We start from the raw sequence: 18,792 nt of genomic DNA, 5'->3' as shown, positions 1-18,792 counted from the left end.
TTTTTTTTTAAGATTTGAGAGAGCGAGCGAGCAAGGGCAGGCACACAGAGGGAGAGGGAGAGGGAGAAGCAGACTCCCCACTGAGCAGGGAGCCCGATATGGGGCTAGATCCCAGGACCCTGGGATCATGACCTGAGCTGAAGGCAGACACTTAACTGACTGAGCCACCCACGCACCCAGACCATTTACATTTAAAGTAATTACTGACAGGTATGTACTTATTGCCGTTTTGTTGTTTTCTGGTTGTTTCTGTAGTTCTTCTATGTTCCTTTCTTGTGCTGATGACTTTCTTTAATGTTATGCTTAGATTCCTTTCTCTTTATTTTTTGTGTATCTATTACAGGTTTTTGGTTGGTGGTTACCATGAAGTTCATATGTAACACCCTAAGTATAAAGCAGTCCATATGAAGTGGATGATCACTGCAGTAAAAACACATTCTAAAAGCACTACATTTTTACTTTCTCCTCTATGTTTTATGTATATGTCATATTTTATGTCTTTTTATTTTGTGATTCCCTTAACTAATTTTTTTTTTTTTTTTAGGTACAGCTGATTTTACTACTTTTGTCTTTTAACCTTCATACTAAGCTTTATAAGCAACTGATCAACTATCTTTACCATATGTTTGCTCTCACCTGGGAAATTTTTTCATTTCATTATTTTCTTATTTCTAGTTATGGTCTTTTCTTGTCCCTTTAACATTTCTTACGAGGCTGGATTAGTGGTGATGAACTCTAACTTTTGTTTGTCTGGGAAACTCTAGCTCTCCAATTCTAAATGATAATCTTGCCAAGTAGTATGTTGGTTGTAGGTTTTTTCCTCTCAGCACTTTGAATAATTCATGCCACTCCTTTCTGGCTGCAGTTTCTGTCCCCAAATCAGCTGATAAGTCTCATGGGGTTCTTCCTTATATATAACTAGTTCCTGTTCTCTTACTGCTTTTTTTAAGATTGTCTATCTTTAATCTTTGACATTTTAATTATGTGTCTTGGTGTGGTCCTATCTGGGCTCAGATTTATTTGGGACTCTCTGTGCTTCCTGAACTTGGATGTATATTTCCTTTCCCAGGTTAGGAAAGTTTTCAACTATCATCTCTTACAGTAAGTTTCTGCCCCTTTCTCTCTCCTCCTTCTGAGACCTCTGTAACGTGAATGTTATTCTTAATGTCCCAGAGATCCCTTAACCTATCCTCATTTTTTTTTTTTGTTAAAGATTTTATTTTTTTGACAGAGAGAGGCACAGCGAGAGAGGGAACACAAGCAGGGAGAATGGGAGAGGGAGAAGCAGGCCTCCCGTGGAGCAGGGAGCCCGATGCGGGGCTCGATCCCAGGACCCTGGGATCATGACCCGAGCCGAAGGCAGACGCTCAACGACTGAGCCACCCAGGCGCCCCAACCTATCCTCATTTTTTAACATTCCTTTTTCTTTTTGCTGTTCAGCTTGGGTGCTTTCCATTACCCTGGCTCTAGATGGTTGATCCGTTCTTCTGCATCCTCCAATCTGCTGCTGATTCCCTCTAGTGTATTTTTCATTTCACTAATCGTATTCTTCAACTCTGATTCTTTTTATATTTTATATCTCTTAAGTTCTCACTGAACTCATCCACTCGTCTCTCAAGTTTGATGAGCATCTTTATGATCATTAATTTGAATTCTTTATCAAGTAGATTGTTTATTTCTGTTTCATTTAGTTCTTTTTCTGAAATTTTTTGTTTATTTGGAGCACATTCCTCTGTCTCATTTTGTTTGACTTTCTGTATTTGTTTCTATGAATTAGGCAACAGCTACCCCTCCCAGTCATGAAGGAGAGGCTCTGTGGAGGAATGTCCCTGAATAGACTACCTGTGCCTGGCAGCTCTGGCTGGCTGGTGGTAGCTGTAGCAAGTGTGAGCTGAGTCCTAGGGTGCGCCGTGCAGCGATGCCCTGGTAGGATGGCTGGAGCTGTAGTGGGTATAGAATGAGCATGCACTAGTGTGCACTGCACTGTGGGCCACCTTGCTGGGATGGCCGGAGCTCAGGTGGGCACAGGTGCAGGGGGCTCTTTTGGAAGGATGGCTGGAGCTGACGGAGGTATAATACAGAGGCACAAGTCTTCCTGAGAGGGCAGGCTGGCTACAGTGGCTAGACTCTGTTCCCATTTATGCTATCAAGGAGGTGGGAGAAGGTAAACATAGTGCTTGCTTGCACTTCTGACCCCAGAGAGAGTTCCAGCAGTTTTCCCACCATATGGTAGATGCTCTAGAGTTGGAATATGGGTTTTCTTCACTTATATTCTAGTTGCCCTTTATTTTTTAAAAAGATTTTTATTTATTTGAGAGCGCGAGAGTGGGGGTGGGGCAGAGGGAGAGGGAGAAGACGACTCCTCACTGAGCAGGTAGCCCAGTGTGGAGCTTGATTCCAGGACCCCAGGACCATGACTGAACTGAAGGCAGACGCTTAACTGACTGAGCCACCCCGGCACCCCACTAGTTGCCCTTTAAATCACAGCTTTTTTTGGGGGTGGGCGGGCAAATCTGTGCATGGGTTCCTCAGTGCTCTCTCTCCCCTCTGCAGTTTACAGTGTAGGGGTGGGGTTCCCATGGTTACTGTGTCTCCATCTCGCCTTTCAATCTCTATGTGGTCCTTCTATCCTCTGCTGTGCAAAAGCGGTTCAATCAGCCCTCAGTTCTTCAGGAGGAATTGCTCTATATGTAGGTATAGATTTGGTATGTCCACGGGAAGAGGTGGGTTTAGGTTCTTCCTACGACACCATCTTGTATCCCTCCCGTTGACACATTATAAATTTAAGGAAAGGTTTCCATCTGTGCTTTCTACTGTTCTACCTTTCCTTACTTTTTATCTCCATGAAAAATTTCAAATTTATATAGAGAGAATAGTAAAATAAACCCTCACGTTCTTATCCTGCTTCAAATTGTCAAGACCACTCTTATTCCATCTACCCTCCACCCCCCCTCCATCTATATACTCCTTCCTACACTCAACACATAAGTACTGGATTATGCTGAAGTAAAACAGGAATCTTTTTATAAGAACAATTCTAGTTTTTGAGGGAGTGAAACGGTTATATTAGAGCAACTCATTCAGAGTCTGGAAATACCCACTTTGCTTATTTTAAGGAGCTAGGCTATGCCATTGTTTTCTTTATTCCTTTACTCAATTAACATCCAAATGGCATCCAGTATTTTAACCACTGCTTACTGTGACAAATGCCCTATTCTCACTTTTGCTCTGCTGTAATAATAGTGCACTGCATTCCAGCTAACTATGTTTAGGAACATTTAAATTAAAAACAAACAAACCAACCCATGAAGATGCAGTTAGTCCTAATCAATTTATATTTAAACAAAAATCAGGGAGTGGGGAGAACAGGACATTGCGTGAGACTGTGCGAAGTCTTGTAACAAACCAAAGAGTTAGTAACATACCTATTCTTTCTTGTTCTCATTTCTCTCTATATTTTAATTCCTAGAGTAAAAAAATCCACACACATATTTTGACATACCTTAGTTTCACGTGCATACAAATCTGATTATCAATGATATAAAATGATAGCAGGTAACAATTTTTAAAAATCATTCGTTTGAAATTCAGAGTATTGTGATTATACAGAATTATGCATAAATTAAACAGAATACTCATGAAAAATAAACTTTCTTAAGGTATTGTTCTCAACAGTTATCTAAAATTTTAAAGAGTACAAATTTTTGCACCTGATTATTTTTTCCCAAGACTTGCTATTTTAGGAGTATATAATGAATCCTAAGGACATGCATATTACTTTTAAAGAGCTAAGTACATTAGACTTTTGCATCCTCCCCCATCCCAGCATGTAAGTGAAAATAAGCAACTATCTTCCTAATGAATTCATCCACGAATGCCAAAGTTTGAAGCACTTCTACAGTGGAAGGCTGCTAAAAACAAAATTTTCTAAAATCTTGCTTTTTAAAATGTAACAGTTTTCACACTTAATGAATACACTAACCTTTGGGTTTTGGTGGCACAGGACCTACAAATCCAATATTGTCATAAAAGTTATGAATAGCGCTGGGATTAAAATGTGGTCCTGAAATACATAAAAAGTAAATATATCAATGTTTATAGCTCAAAAATATTTAATTTTATTTTTTAAAAAGCAAATATTTTCTTTCTAAAAAAGATCACAGTATAAATAGAAGAAATGCTTTCATTTATTTTGTACCTCTAATCTTAAATTACATGTAAAGTTGTGAAAACAGCTGAGGTAGGTATAATACAGTACTCACAACAGAAGTCTACGTGGTAAATGGAGGAAGAGGTCAAATTAAACTGTTAGTAAGACAGTAACAGAATTACAACCAGACCACTGGTTCTATGTGATAAGTTAAAATAACTTAAAATTTAACAATTTAAAATATAATTTCAAATGATCAAACATGGTCTTAAGCAACTAAATACCTTGGCCCCAAACAAGTATTAAAAACCTTGCACTAATTTAATATAATGGTTCAGATGACAAAAGGAACAAGTTCAAGAATTATAGCTGCTAGACCAACACTTTTAAACTATGGCATCTTCAGTGAATGTTTCAAGATACATGATTTATTAAGGTTTTAAAAGAAAATACAACATTATCATCTTTCAGTTTGATGAATTTTCGGCACACACTTAAAAGAGTAATTAAGGACTTCTTTTTTGTTGGCTTCCTTCTCTTATCCTGTCTTTTCCATTTCATATATTTCTATTATTTCCCTAACTTCAGAATTAGGTTTCAGTTATAAAATTTCCTTTTAGTTGTCTGTGGAACTGAATTAAATTGTCAAGATTTTTTGCTACAATAACCAAGTACTGCTTATCACTAATAGCTCAGGCTTCCTAATAAGCTATCATTGTTCTAAAAATGTATAAGCCATATTTTTATTCCCTTCTCTGTTTTATCAATTAAGATAGTGCCATTAGAGTGGGGATGTCTTTTTAACTATGATCTTAAAAGCATGATTCTTGAAAGTTAAAAGTAAAGAAGGGAAATAGGAAAAAGACAGGAGTACCTATATTTTAACCTTATTAAATATTATAACAAATATTATAAGTATTATACATGCTACAATATATTACAGCAATACTTTTGACAATACAACCATACTAATCATTGTCTTCCCTTAACACGAGACTAAAGCAGGTTTGAATAATACAAATTTTATCAAAGTATTCATAAACCTCTCTGGAAGAGGGGGCCGGGAGAAAAACCCAATAGTTTTTTAGTACTTTCTAGCTCCAAAGTCAAATCTGAGACAATAAGATTACAACTGATAAGTTTGTTTTCAGCCACAGGAAAAGAGTTGATAAATTAATACAATGAATTTCAGTTGAATATGCACTGAACTTTACCTCGGGCTTGAAAAAGATCAATTTCTTTGGTTAAGCAGTCAATGTCAATCTGGAGTTGTCTATTACAACTTCTCAACTGCTGCATTTCTTCGAGCTGAAAAATAATTCCGTGTGAGAAGGATCTACGTTGAATTCTCTTGTCATTTAGTTAAGAAAGAGTGGAGTTTGGCAGGGGAGGGTAAGGGCAAAGAAACAAGTATGAATTAAGAGCATTTCTAGGAAACCAGATCAACCTTTTACACTTACGGCAGATTGCCTATTCTCATGTTCAAGCACAGAGGTCACAAGAGTTATAGAAAGACTTACTGAAGGTATTTGGGATATGGAATTTGATCTTTTCAGGCGCCTTCTAGTTAGATTATTTTCCATTTCATTGACCTCAGATTTTAGTTTATCCAGCTTTTTCTTTTGAATCTCAAGTTCTCTTTGAAGTCGTTCCATTCTGGCCTTCTGGTGTACCAACAGAGCTGCAACACATATTAGTAAACATGAGGACCCACCCACTTTAGTCAATTAACCTTTAAGCAGCCTTGGGAAAACAAAACAAGTAAATATTTCTGCTATAAACAAGAGCATGCCAAAATACCTTAAAACAAACTATTCTGAGTTTAAGTGTTTAAAATTTCAAAATATTTAACTTGAAAATTATTTTAATTATTCAAGCAGACAAATGTTGCTACTTGTTTAAAATATTTTTTAAAAAGTGTTCAGATAAACCTACTTTATGGCTAAGGACAGTATTTTTAGTAGCCTATGACTTCTCTAAAGGCTCCAGTCTAGTCAACTAATCTACTAACTATTATTTAATTCACATCTGACCCTCTAAAAGGATAAGAAGCCTGACGTGTTTGGACTCTGCATAAGGTATTCTAATATGAACACTTTATAGACATTTCAAAAGGGAACGTGGGTTAAGCTAAATCCATTCTGATGTAGGCAACAAATAAAACAGACTGATTTCAATCCACATGAATATTAACATTAAATTGTTAATTTTTTTTTTAAGACAGAAAGAGTGCAGCCACGTGACCAGGGGTGGGGGAGGAGAGAAGACAGAGGGAGAGAGAGAATATTAAGTAGGCTCCACACTCAGCACAGAGCCTAATGTGGGGCTCAATCGCAAGACCTCAAGATCATGACCCTAGCCAAAAATCAAGAGTTGGACATTTGGGGCGCCTGGGCGGCTTAGTCCAATTAAGCATCTTCCTTCGGCTCGGGTCATGATCCCCAGGTCGTGGGATTGAGCCCCACATCGGGCTCCCTGCTCCACTGAAGCCTGCTTCTCCCTCTCCCACTCCCCCTGCTTGTGTTCCCTCTCTTGCTGTGTCTCTCTGTCAAATAAATAAATAAAATCTTAAAAAAAAAAAAAAAGAGTTGGACACTTAACCAACTGAGCTACCCAGGCGCTCCAAATTGTGAAATGTTAGTATTAAATTGTTCAAATCACAAAGTCAAAATGATACCACTTAAGAGAAATCCCTTGTATTTTATGAAAATATTTTCCTAAGATTTGTTTTTGTTTTTTTTTTTAGGAAGAGAGAGAGAGCACAGGGTAGGGAGGGGCAGAGGGAGAGGGAGAGAATCTTAAGCAGGCTCCACGCTCAGCGCAGAGCATGACACGGGCCTCGATCTCACCACCCTGAAGATCATTATCTGATCTGAAATCAAGAGTTGGATGCTTAACTGACACCCAGGTGCCCTTATTTTCCTAAGATTTTTTTTTTCCTAAGATTTTTAAAGAAAGAAATTATGCAATCAATCTTGTAGCATGAATGATAAACTGCTTGGGAAACCTTACTAAGCCATAAAAATCTGTGTATGTTCTTGTGATTAATCCTTGGACAATGTAGGCCTCTTTTAGTATACTGGACTGGAAGTGAAGATACCTGTATCTACTTCTATAAAAAGTCAGCTTGGGATGATTTTACTATGAGAAAACAGGTGGATTTAGAAAAGTACAATTAACAACCTTTAAAAATGAAAACCAGTTATTCAAATGAAAAACTCAAGTAGACTAAACAGATTAGGTTAATGCTGAACAGTCAGATGAATCTAAAAAATAAGAAAAAGGCTATGGCATATTAAGGTATATTTGGGCCATTCAATCTAGTAATGTACTGTAGAACCAGAATTAGGCTATGAAGTGAGGGAGGCTGTTAGGCTTAAGGACTTAAAAATTAACCTTAAATAGTAGATAATTTTTCCCAACAAAATCTGACACTGTTATAATCCATACATGCTTCCCTCTGTAATTCTCCTTTCTTATTTATTGGAAGAAATAAATACAAGGGCATAATGTTTCAAGTTTAAAAAACCATGGCTGATTCTTTTTGATAAACACTAAAACCCTGTTAACCTTTCTCCCATTTTAATATATATTCTGTAACTGCAGAGAGGCGTTTTTGGAGATAAACATGTTCCTGGTTGAAAACTCGCTGTGTCTTTGTTACTTTCCTATGAAGCTTGTTTTGTCAAGCTTTAATCAATTTGGCTTATTTATCTGAACTGCAGTTTTATCCCTCTATTTCCAAAATATAAGAATTCTACATTAGGGTTTGTTCATTCTCCCAAAAAAAGATGAGGATGTGCGCTGTTATTTTTTGAGTGGGACACAAAGAGAAGAAAAGCTGGAGGCAAGACTGCAGTGAGAATGAAGGACAAGGCGAAGGAAGATGAAGAATAATATACTTTCCTTTATATCTAAACTCCAACCATCTACCAACAATGTGTCTCAAGTGGCATTACTTAGAAATTTGTTCAAATTTGTGATTCTATTTAAAAGTAGCATTTCTTAAAATTAATACTCAAGATTTTCTCCCTAATGACTGAATTCTTCAATATTCTCTAATGACTAAATGATGGTTTATATTTATGCTGAAGTTATGAAACAAGATATACATTTGTGGCACTAGTCAATATTATATTATGAAGCAGGGATGAGAACAGATTTCCTGAGAAACTGAAATCCAACTTATAACACATTTGAGTGATCAAAATTTATATTGTAAGGGCAGAGAGAGAACCTCAGGGTGAGAAATTATTATGACAATTATCCCAGGCTAGTGATTTCCTTGGAGTGCCTGGCAGAAGCAAATGCAAACTGCTCTGGCAACCCACTTCCACTACCAGGGAGCTATTACTATGGGATCCATACAGAAAAATCCTCAATGAAGAGAAGCTCTCAACAGAAAAGTATGACCAAAAAAGAAAATGATCTACCATGAGAATCAGTGGCCCAGAAAGAGCCCCCCAAACTTAAACTAAAAGGCAGCTTACAGAATAGGAAAAGATATTTGCAAATGGTATATATGATAAAGGGTTAGTATCCAAAAACTACAAAGAACACTCAACACCCAAAAAACAAAGAATCCATCCAGTTAATGGGCAGAAGACATGAATAGACATTTTTCCAAAGAACACATCCAGATGGCTAACAGACACATGAAAAGATGCTCAACATCAGTCATCATCAGGAAAATACAAATCAAACTACAATGAGATACCACCCCCACACCTGTCAGAATGGCTAAAACTAACACAGGAAACAAAAGATGTTAGGGAGGATGCAAAGAAAGGGGGAACCCTCTTACACTGTTGGTGGAAATGCAAACTGGTGCAGTCTCTCTGGAAAACAGAATGGAAGTTCCTCAAAAAGGTAGAACTACCCTACAATCCAGCAAATTGCACTAGTAGGTATTTACCCAAAGGATACAAAGATATAGATTCGAAGGGGGTACATGCACCCTGATGTTTACAGCAGCATTATCAACAATAGCCAAACTATGGAAAGAGCCCAAGTGTCCATTGACTATTGAATGGATGAAGAAGCTGTGGTACACACACACACACACACACACACACACACACACACACACACACACACACAAATGAAATATTACTCGGCCATCAAAAAGAATGAAATCTTGCCTTTTGCAACGATTTGGATGGAGCTAGAGTGGATATGCTAAGCAAAGTAAGTCAGTCAGAGAAAGACAAATACTGTATTTCACTTAATGTGGAATTTAGGAAACAGATGAACATAGGAGAGAGAGAAGAGGGTAGTAAAAAAGAGAGAACAAGGGGAGCAAACCATAAGAGACCCTTAACTACAGAGAGCGAACACAGAAAAGTTGATGGAGGAGGTGGGTGGGGGATGGGCTAAGTGGGTGATGGGCATTAAGGAGGGCACTTGTGATGAGCACTGGGTATTGTATGTAAGTGATGAATCACTACATTCTACTCCTGAAACCAATATTACACTATGTATTAAACTAATAGAATTTAAATAAAAATTTGGAAAGAAAAAAAAGGAAAAGTACCATAAACAACCTCTAGAAATGAAAAATAGTCAGTGAAATGAAAAAGTCAAACAGATTAAGCAGCAGATTAGACATAGTCAAAGACACAGTTAGTGACCTGGAAGATAAATCTAAGATCATTACCCAGACACACAGAGATAAAGCTAGAGCAAACATGAAAGGGGTTAAAAAATCTCACATAAATCTAAAAAGAAGTTCCAGAAGGAGACAATAGAAAGAATGGAGGAGAGGCAAAATTCAAAGAGATGCTTGCTGAAAATTTTCCAAAACTAAAGAAAAGAAATAACAGAATCCAGAAGATCATGGCATAATTTGATCATCTAACTAGATTATCAGAGCATGGATGAATACATTTTTAGATAAAGTTTGGGGGAATCTACCAACCACAGATTGCTGCTGAAGGAACTATTAATGATGTTTTGGTAAGAAGGAAATTAACGCAAAAGGAAAGAATAGATGGATAAATCCAAATAAAGTTCTAACTCTAAAACAAAGGAGAAAGACCATGGTAGTGGGTGGGGTGGCATAAATTGCTTAGAAAAAAGTAAAACTAAAACATTAGAAAATAACAAGAAATTGGAAATATGAAGATCAGAGAAGCATTCTAAGGTCTTAAAAGTATTTAGGAAGAATACTCTGAAATGTTGCTAAACCAAATATACATGTTAGGGGCACCTGGCTGGCTCAGTCAGTAGACCATGTGACTCTTGATCTTGGGGTCGTAGAGTTCAAGCCCCCTGTTGGGTGTGGAGCCTACTTAAAAAAAAAAAATATACACACGTTAAATATTTAGGAATCACTACTAGAGAAAGCTAAATAGAATGCAGTTTCTAAATTAAAAGACCAAACAAACAAAAGGAGAATTAACAAAGATCTGATTAAACTTAGATGGCAGGAAGAAAAAAGAAATAGAAAATAAAAAAATTATGACAAGAATAATTCCAAATATATCAGTAATCACAACTGCAATTTAGTTAAATGTGTTTGTTTAGACACAAGAGATTTGCACATTAGATTTTTAAAATTTAGCTATATGCTGTTCATAAGAAACACATTTAAAACAATTTACTCACACATTCTTTTAATATATTGAGAGCCTATTTGTGAAATCAATGAACAGGCAAAAATCCCTGCCCTTGTGGAGCTTACATTATAGAGGTAGGAGAGATGGGTGTGTGTGTGTGTGTGTGTGTGTGCGCGTGCGTGCAAGAACAAGGCTCTAAACAAGTGGTCAGCAAACTGTGGACCACTGGACAAAAACGGCCCATGCCTGCTCTGTGAAAAGTTTTACTGGAGTACAGCCAAGCTCACTTGTTTACTTACTGTCTGTGACTGTTTTTGTGTTACAACAGCAGAACTGAATAGCAGTGACAGAAATTGCATGGCTTGCAAAATCGTACATAGTTTATTTACTATTTGGCCCTTTATCAGATCATGTGGAGACTTGATCATATTAGGAAGTTTGAGTAAAAGGGGACCCATCATAGCACAGAAAGGTCAGGAGTAAAGGACTAAAGTAAAGTAAATATTTTGTGCTTCGGGTACCACTCTAAGAGACAAAGTAAGAGTAGTCAATTGCTGGGGATATTCAAAGTCTGTGGTACACTGAAGTCACTATCAAAACCTGAACCCAGCTCCGCTCCTGACTAAACTGACTCAGCCCCTTAATAACCCGCAGAAAAGAGATGTGTTCTTGTTTCTGGGTGTAAATACTACTTATCCTAGCCTTTTCTGTTTTGTTTTGTTTTTTACACACAGTAATTGGCATTCAACAAGAAATTATGAGACACACAGAAAAGCAAGAGAAAAAACCAACTTATCACCAAGAGATAAGGCAATCAATAGAACCATACTAAAAGATGACCCAGATGCTAGAACCACCTGACAGGGAATTTAAAAATAACTGTGATTAATATGTTAAAGGATCTAGTTAAAAAGGTGGACAACAGGCAGGAAAAAAGAGATAATCTGAGAAATGGAAATTATAAAAAAAAGTCAAATGCTAGAAAGTAAATATGGCATCAGAGATAAAGAATTCCTTCAACAGACTTACCACTGGACACAGAAGACTCAGTGAACCTTAGAGACAGAAATTACCCAAACCACAAAGAAAAAAGTGGAAAAAAGTGAAAAAAAGAACAAAGCATCCAAGAGATGCAGGAAATATCAAACAGTCTAATATACATGTATTCAGTGAAAAACAAGTCAGAAGAAATATCTGAAGAGATAATGGGCAAATATCTGATAAAATTAAGGAAAGACAATAAATCACAGATCAAAGAAGCCTAGAGATCTCCAAGTAGTATGAAAACAAAACAAACTAGGCATATCATAGTCAAACTACTAAAAACCAAAGATACAGAGAAAATCTTGATGGCCACTAGACAAGTGTTTTTTTTCTTTTTTTTTTTTTTAAAGATTTATTTATTTTAGAAAGAGAGAGCGTGCGCATGTATGCGATTTGGGAGGGGCAGAGGAAGAGGGAGAGAGAGAATCCTCAAGCAGACTCCCTGCTGAGCGCAGAGCCTGACAGGGAGTTTGATCCCAGGACCCAGAGATCACTACCTATGCTGAAATCAAAAGCCAGCCGCCCAAACGAGTGACTAGGGGCCCCCACTAGACAAGTCTTGAAAGTGACATACCAGCTGAATATAAAATTGAAATAAAGCAAGTGTAGTAATACTCATTTCAGAGAAAAAAGTTGACTTTAGGGCAAAATATGTTATGAGATAAAAAGGCTTCTTTACTTAATGATAAAAGGGTGGTGGGGGGGAAGCTAGCACCCAACTTAGTTTCAAAAACCATAGAAGAACATTCAAATTTATTTTCCAATGAAGGCATCTCAGAACGTACATTCCAGGACAGGGGCTGAACACTCTCCCAGTCACAGAGAGCTCCATCAGTAATCCCCAATATGATATTTTTAATGTTTCTATCAAAATAGGGAAGTAAACCAGAGTTGAGAGCTACACAGAAGACCAGTATTAGTAGGAGGTATCCTTTAACAGTTACAGGCAGAAATCTGATTCAAAAGACTTAAGAGAAATGAAGGAGCCAGAGCCGCTGAAGGTTGTGGGGATATTTTGAAGTTAAAGAGTAAATTCTTCAGAATGTTTCTGAAATAAGAAAAATACTACATCCCTGGGAATTTACAAAGAGAGGAGTTTTTACAATGGCTAAAGATATGGCCTGCCTTTGGGAAAAATGGCAAGATATATCCTATGATTAGACTGAAGCCCTAAAGTAAAATATTGTGAATCCATGGTCTCAGAATTTATGAGAGATTTCTTTCCAGTGAAAACAAAATCTGAGAGCAGAGTTATAATGACTATATTACTTAGAAATGACAAATGTAGTTTAAAGACTATTCAGGATTTCTTAAGTTCGTCTGTTAATCATAAAATAAAAAGTGCTCTGAAGATAGTAGGAAAGAGATAATGACCCTCTATTTCTTAGCAATTCTTTCTTCTAAGTTGCCTGGATTTTTATGTGTCTAGTTCACTTTCATTTGTGGCTTGAGATTTTTAGATAGAAATCTGAGAAAGATGAATGACAAAGAAAAGAGGGGTGTCAAGGTGAATCACTATGAAAATTCAGCTAAAGCCAATGAACTCTTTTTCTCTAGTTGTGGTCTCCCAGTTTTAACCTTTACCATATAAACCATTATACAGTACATATCCATTAAGAACCATTATTAGACTCAAAATGAAGAAACATAATTACAGTGTTTTTATAAAGACAACTTTTGCTCTGAATCAGGCTCCACCTAATGAGTTAGCTTTCAGTCCTTCATTCTTACATAGAAACCAACAGCCATGGATCACTATACATTTCAGGAACACCTGACATGTAAAAGATCTATATAAAGACTAAAACCAGATTAAGCACAGATAATTCAGGAGATAGACAAAAACTTAAATCCTAATTAGCATCATTAAGAGATCTGAGATATTCATACACCCATAAAACAATCTGCTCTGAGAAAGGAATTAGAGAACTAGCTCTTAGAAATTAAAAACATCATTGCTGAAATGAAAATTTCATATACGGGTTGGAACAAAAATTAAGGAAGTATACTCAATTACAGAATAAGAAAGATAAGGAGGTAGAATATTTGAGGATATAATGATGGGAAATAGGCTGGTCTAGGATGTCAAATAGCTGAATAAGAGAAGTTCTAGAAAGAGACAATGGAGAAACTGGGAATCAGGAGGGGATTTCCAGAGCTGAAGGGAGACACTAGCCTTTAAACTGAAGCAGTTCACTGAATGTGGAACAAGGATAATTTAAAGAAAAACCTAAACCTAGATAATAATTGTGTCTATATATAGAAGATACATATATATTTTATATTTGTTATAAAATATGTATTTATTATTTATATATCTGTTATATATATGTAGATGTTAAAAAATATATTTCATAATATACAGATGTTATAAAATATATATAAATGTATGTATATATGTATATCTTTGATAAAATAATATCATCATACACGAGTAGTTAAACTATAATAAGGCATCAGTAAAGACCGTGCTTTAGTTTTATTTGTGATATTTGCCTTGTAACAGTATTTCATTCAGCCAAAAACACATTAATTAAATTTTTACTATTCTGGAATCCAAGATTTTCTGGATTGGATGTGGATCCCAGTGCAGGGCTTGAACTTACAACCCTGAGATGAAGACCTGGGCTGAAGAGTCAGATGCTTAACCAACTGAGCCACCCAGGCACTCTCAAGATAATTGTAATAGTAAAGGAGCTTAAGTTAATTTCTATACTACCTGTTCAAAGGGCAGTAATTAATACCATGAGTAAAATGTGAAGGAAGGAAACAAAGTTGAATTATTTCAAGAGCTTATATTTTATTATTTTGTATTCATAAATCAGTATCCGACTAAAGGAGAAACTTTGTTAGATGCGTTCATTTCATTTCACACTTGGAAAAATTCAGCATTTTAGATTTTTCATTAAGTACATCTCTCAACTAAACCTCAAGCTCCTTGAGAGTAAACACTGAATGCAATTTTGTACCACGGGGTATCTAGTATTAAACCCTGACAATTGTAGGCACTTGTTAAATATCTGTTAAATGCCAAATAATGACAACAATTTGACTTTTAGTGAATGACAGAGTAAAATACTAATTTTTGGTCCAAGAAATAGAAATATTGATAAAACAGAAATGTGAAATTTATTTTAGAGTCTCCTTGTTTAGTTTTAGTATTTAACACTTAGCATAACTGAATACATTTTGAAATATGGCAAGACTTCTAGGTTGCTCACAATGCAGAAAGGTGGCTTTTTTTAATATGCTAGTTCTACCAAGGAAATAAAATAACTGATGTATTTAACATCTTGATCACACACTGACTTTGTTTTCTAAACCTACCTATCCACTTTACCTTTGAAATACACAAAAAGGAAGGACGAATAATGGAGAAAAAAAATTCAGTACCTTTTAAATCCTCTTTCAGTTAAAATTACATTTTAATAGATAAAGGTAATTTAAGCATGCAACTCCCTCTTGTGGTTGTTAAAAATAAATATTAGTTAATTCAAATACTAGGGCCCTTAAACCACTCCTCTAGGCATTTTTTTTAAGCCACAGTTTTAGAAAGCTTAGTCTTTACCCAGCTTTTGTCAACTTCCAGTGAACGATGGAAACAATTTCTTACTCAACTTTATTTGTAATTAGAAAAACACACTTCAAGTTTCAGATGGTATTAGCTTTACTAATTTTAGGTATTTTATAGTGTAAATAACATCTAATTCCTCCAAAAGTTAAAAAAAAAAAGGGAGGATGCAGTGTGCATATTAAAAATACCTCTGCCACTGGAAAATGTAACAGTTATTTATGGATACAAAGATCTTGGGCTTATTATAAAGAGAGAGAGAGAGAGAAATTTGCCATTGGAAACATAATAGGTATTTATTTCTAATGTCTTTTATACTTTTGTCTGTCATGACAATTTTATATGCCTAAGTCAGGTACATGCTTAAGTCACTGTACCTAACAAGGTACAATGTCAGCTTCTAAAATAAATCAAGACTTTTCTAGACTGTAACTGCTGACAGCAGGGGTATTTGTTTTATAAGCCAATGTGTAATTATTGTCACTTATTTAGTGATGGAGTCACAAAGGACTCAGAGATGGCGATTACTCATTAAAATAAACATCCTGATGTTTTCATCTATTTTGTCATTTTTAAGAAGAGTTTGAAATCAGATCTTTCAACAGTGCTGCAACTGGACCTGTAATCTGGGCAACAGAAATAACAAGACCATGAGGAATGATGCTTAACTCCTGTAATTATTTTTAAGAAACTTAAAGTATTTATACTTCATATTAATAATAGATGAGTATGAGGCTTCTGCTAGATAAACACCTTGTTGGCCTAATTTGTACATAAGTAAGATCCTAAATGCAATCTTATAGCATTAAGATATAGATACTGTCTAAAATTTTTGTGTTAGAGAAAAAGAAAACCAGGCCCTAGAGATACCAAAAGAGCCTCCAAGAAATACAACTGGATGAACCATTAAAGGAACTGGGGACATTTATAGCTTAGAAAGGCTTATCCTTTTAAAGGGGGATATGGTTAATTATTTTCAAGTTTTTGAAGGGTTGCCAGAGGAAAGAGAAATGAAGGCCAGTTCAATATAGTTTCAAAGAATATCACTATAATTTAAGAGAAGGTATGTGCAAGATTTCTGGTCTTTTGAAATCTTGGAATGTTGTGAAGGGCTAGTTTCTAAATAAGACATAAAACCCAGAAACCAGAAAGAAAAAAAAGATTGATAAGTTTGAATATATAAAAGTAAAAAAGAAATTATAAAACAAAAAAATTTATCAAGTTAAAAGTAATAAAAAAAACCAGATATCCCACAACAGGCAAGTTCACAAAATACAAACAGCTTAAAAATTAATACATGAAAAGATGCTCAACCTCACTCATATTTAAAGATGCACATTTTTAAAATCCAAAACAGTACATTTTTGCCTACCAGACTGACAAAGATGTATTCTTTTTTTCAGTCACCTACATAGTGATGGGTAGGGGAGGGAAGAAGTCAAAGAACATTCTTATAAATGTTGCCTAAAGTGTTCCCTATTTACAAATATGAGAGTATAAACTGGTAGCAAAGAGTCTCAAAATTGGCAACATGTTCCGTGGTAGTCATCAGTGTCCTTCACCAAATATTTCTGGCTCTCTGCCTTCCAGGTATGTATGGTAGAATTATGCCTCCCCATTCTCTAGCAATCAGATGTGGTTAGGTGTGGTTCTGTAACTTGCTTTACTAAAGAGTAACATGTCAGGGTAGAAGCTTAAGGCGTCAGTACTGATTTGCTGTATTTCTTTTGTCTTGCCTGAACAATCATGGAGGCATGGAATGGAGCTTCCCTCAACCTGGGTTCTTAAGTGAGGATGATAAAGAACAGAGCCCACCAGCTATCTATAGTGGCAAGTGAGCTAGAGATAAACCTTGGTTGTTAAAGACAGTTTGTTACTGAAGCATAACCAAGCCTAAATGATATATCTATCAAAATTAAAAATACACATATCCTTTGACACAGCAGTTCCACTCCTGGTAATCTCTTCTGCGAACATACTTGGACATGGGCATAAATATGAATGTATAGGATTTTTACTGCAGCAGTTTGTAAAAACAAGAACTTAAGGTCTATCTATCAAGAAAGGCCTAGTTATGGATTATGGTACAAAATACCATGCAGCCATTTTTTAAGAAAAGAGATCTACCTGCACCTGCTAACATGGAATACTCTCAAAGAGAGACAAAAAAATGATAAAGACAAAAAGCTAAATGCTATATTTCATTTAAATAAAAAGAGGTGTAAATATATATATATGCTTGTATATAAATATATGCATATATTTATATGCTTATATACAAATACATATATATATACATACTTGATATACAGTTTCAGTTTTTAGAAGAATACAAAATGCAGTATTTGTGAATAGCTCTTGGTTATCTCTGGTGAGGGGAACTTTTCACTATACACCCACCCTTTTGTTCTGACTGCATTTTTTTTTTTTAAATCAAGTATATGTAGGGGGCACCTGGGTGGCTCAGATGGTTAGGCATCTGCCTTCGGCTCGGGTCATGATCCCAGGGTCCTGGGATCGAGCCCCATGTCTGGCTCCTGGCTCAGCGGGGAGCCTGCTTCTCCCTCTGCCTCTCTCCCTGCTCGTGCTCGTGCTCTCTCTCTCTGTGTCTCGAAAGAATAAATAAAATTAAAAAAAAAATTAAAAAAAATCAAGTATATGTAGAAAAATATTTTAGTGCAATTCCTACCAGAATCCCAGCTGACTTCTCTGTAGAAATCGACAAGTTAATTCTAAAATTTATAATTGTTATAAATTTATACGTTCTTGAAAAACAATGTAGAATTTATATGTCTCTATTTCAAAACCTACTACAAAGTAACAATAATCAAGACAGTGTGGCATAAAGGTAGACATACAGATCAATGAAAAATAATTAAGAGTCCAGAAATAAACCCATGTGCTTATGGTCAACTGATTTTCTATGAGGGTGCCAAGACCATTCAATGAGGAAATAAAAGTCTTCAACAGATGATGCTGGGATATCTGGGTAAGCCGCATGTGAAAGAATGAAGTTAGGCCCTTACCTCATACTCTTATATAGAAATTAACTCAAAATACATCAAAGACCAAAATATGAGCACTAAAATTACAGAACTCTTAGGAGAAAATATAGGAGTAATTCTCATGACCTCTGATTTGGCAACTGATTCTTAGATATGACACCAAAAACATGAGCAATGAAAGGAGAAACAGCAACATAAGTAAGTTGGACTACAGCTAAATTAAAAACTTTTGTGCCTCAAAGAGCACTATCAAGAAAATGGAAAGACATGGGGTGCCTGGGTGGCTCAGTAGGTTAAGTGTCTGCCTTCGGCTCAGGTCATGATCCCAGAGTCCTGGGATCGAGCCCCGCATCAGGCTCCCTGCTCAGTGAGGAGTCTGCTTCTCCCCTCCCTCTGCCTGCCGCTCCGCCTACTTGTGCTCTCTATCTCTCTGTCAAGTAAATAAATAAAATCTTTAAAAAAAAA

The 18,792-nt window shown here is 36.0% G+C and overlaps 1 protein-coding gene across 7 annotated transcripts in view; it reads right to left on the bottom strand.

The window, feature by feature from the left end:
- The window catches only part of TAB2 (TGF-beta activated kinase 1 (MAP3K7) binding protein 2), a 90,524-nt gene that overhangs the window by 8,168 nt on the left and 63,564 nt on the right, over window positions 1-18,792 (bottom strand). For all 7 annotated transcript variants that reach the window (XM_025866305.2, XM_073894068.1, XM_073894066.1 and 4 more), the window contains 3 exons: window positions 5,671-5,831; window positions 5,365-5,458; window positions 3,983-4,063 (listed from right to left, as the gene is read on the bottom strand). In XM_025866305.2, coding sequence (XP_025722090.1) covers window positions 3,983-4,063; window positions 5,365-5,458; window positions 5,671-5,831 — 336 coding nt within the window. The remainder of the gene's footprint in view (window positions 1-3,982; window positions 4,064-5,364; window positions 5,459-5,670; window positions 5,832-18,792) is intronic.

This window comes from Callorhinus ursinus, unplaced genomic scaffold (genome assembly GCF_003265705.2).
Source record: "Callorhinus ursinus isolate GAN/ISIS: 27379988/994484 unplaced genomic scaffold, GSC_fseal_2.0 scaffold6, whole genome shotgun sequence".
Lineage (NCBI taxonomy): Eukaryota > Metazoa > Chordata > Mammalia > Carnivora > Otariidae > Callorhinus > Callorhinus ursinus.
Note: the sequence above shows the minus strand (reverse complement) of the source record. Positions and strands in the feature narration are given on the sequence as shown.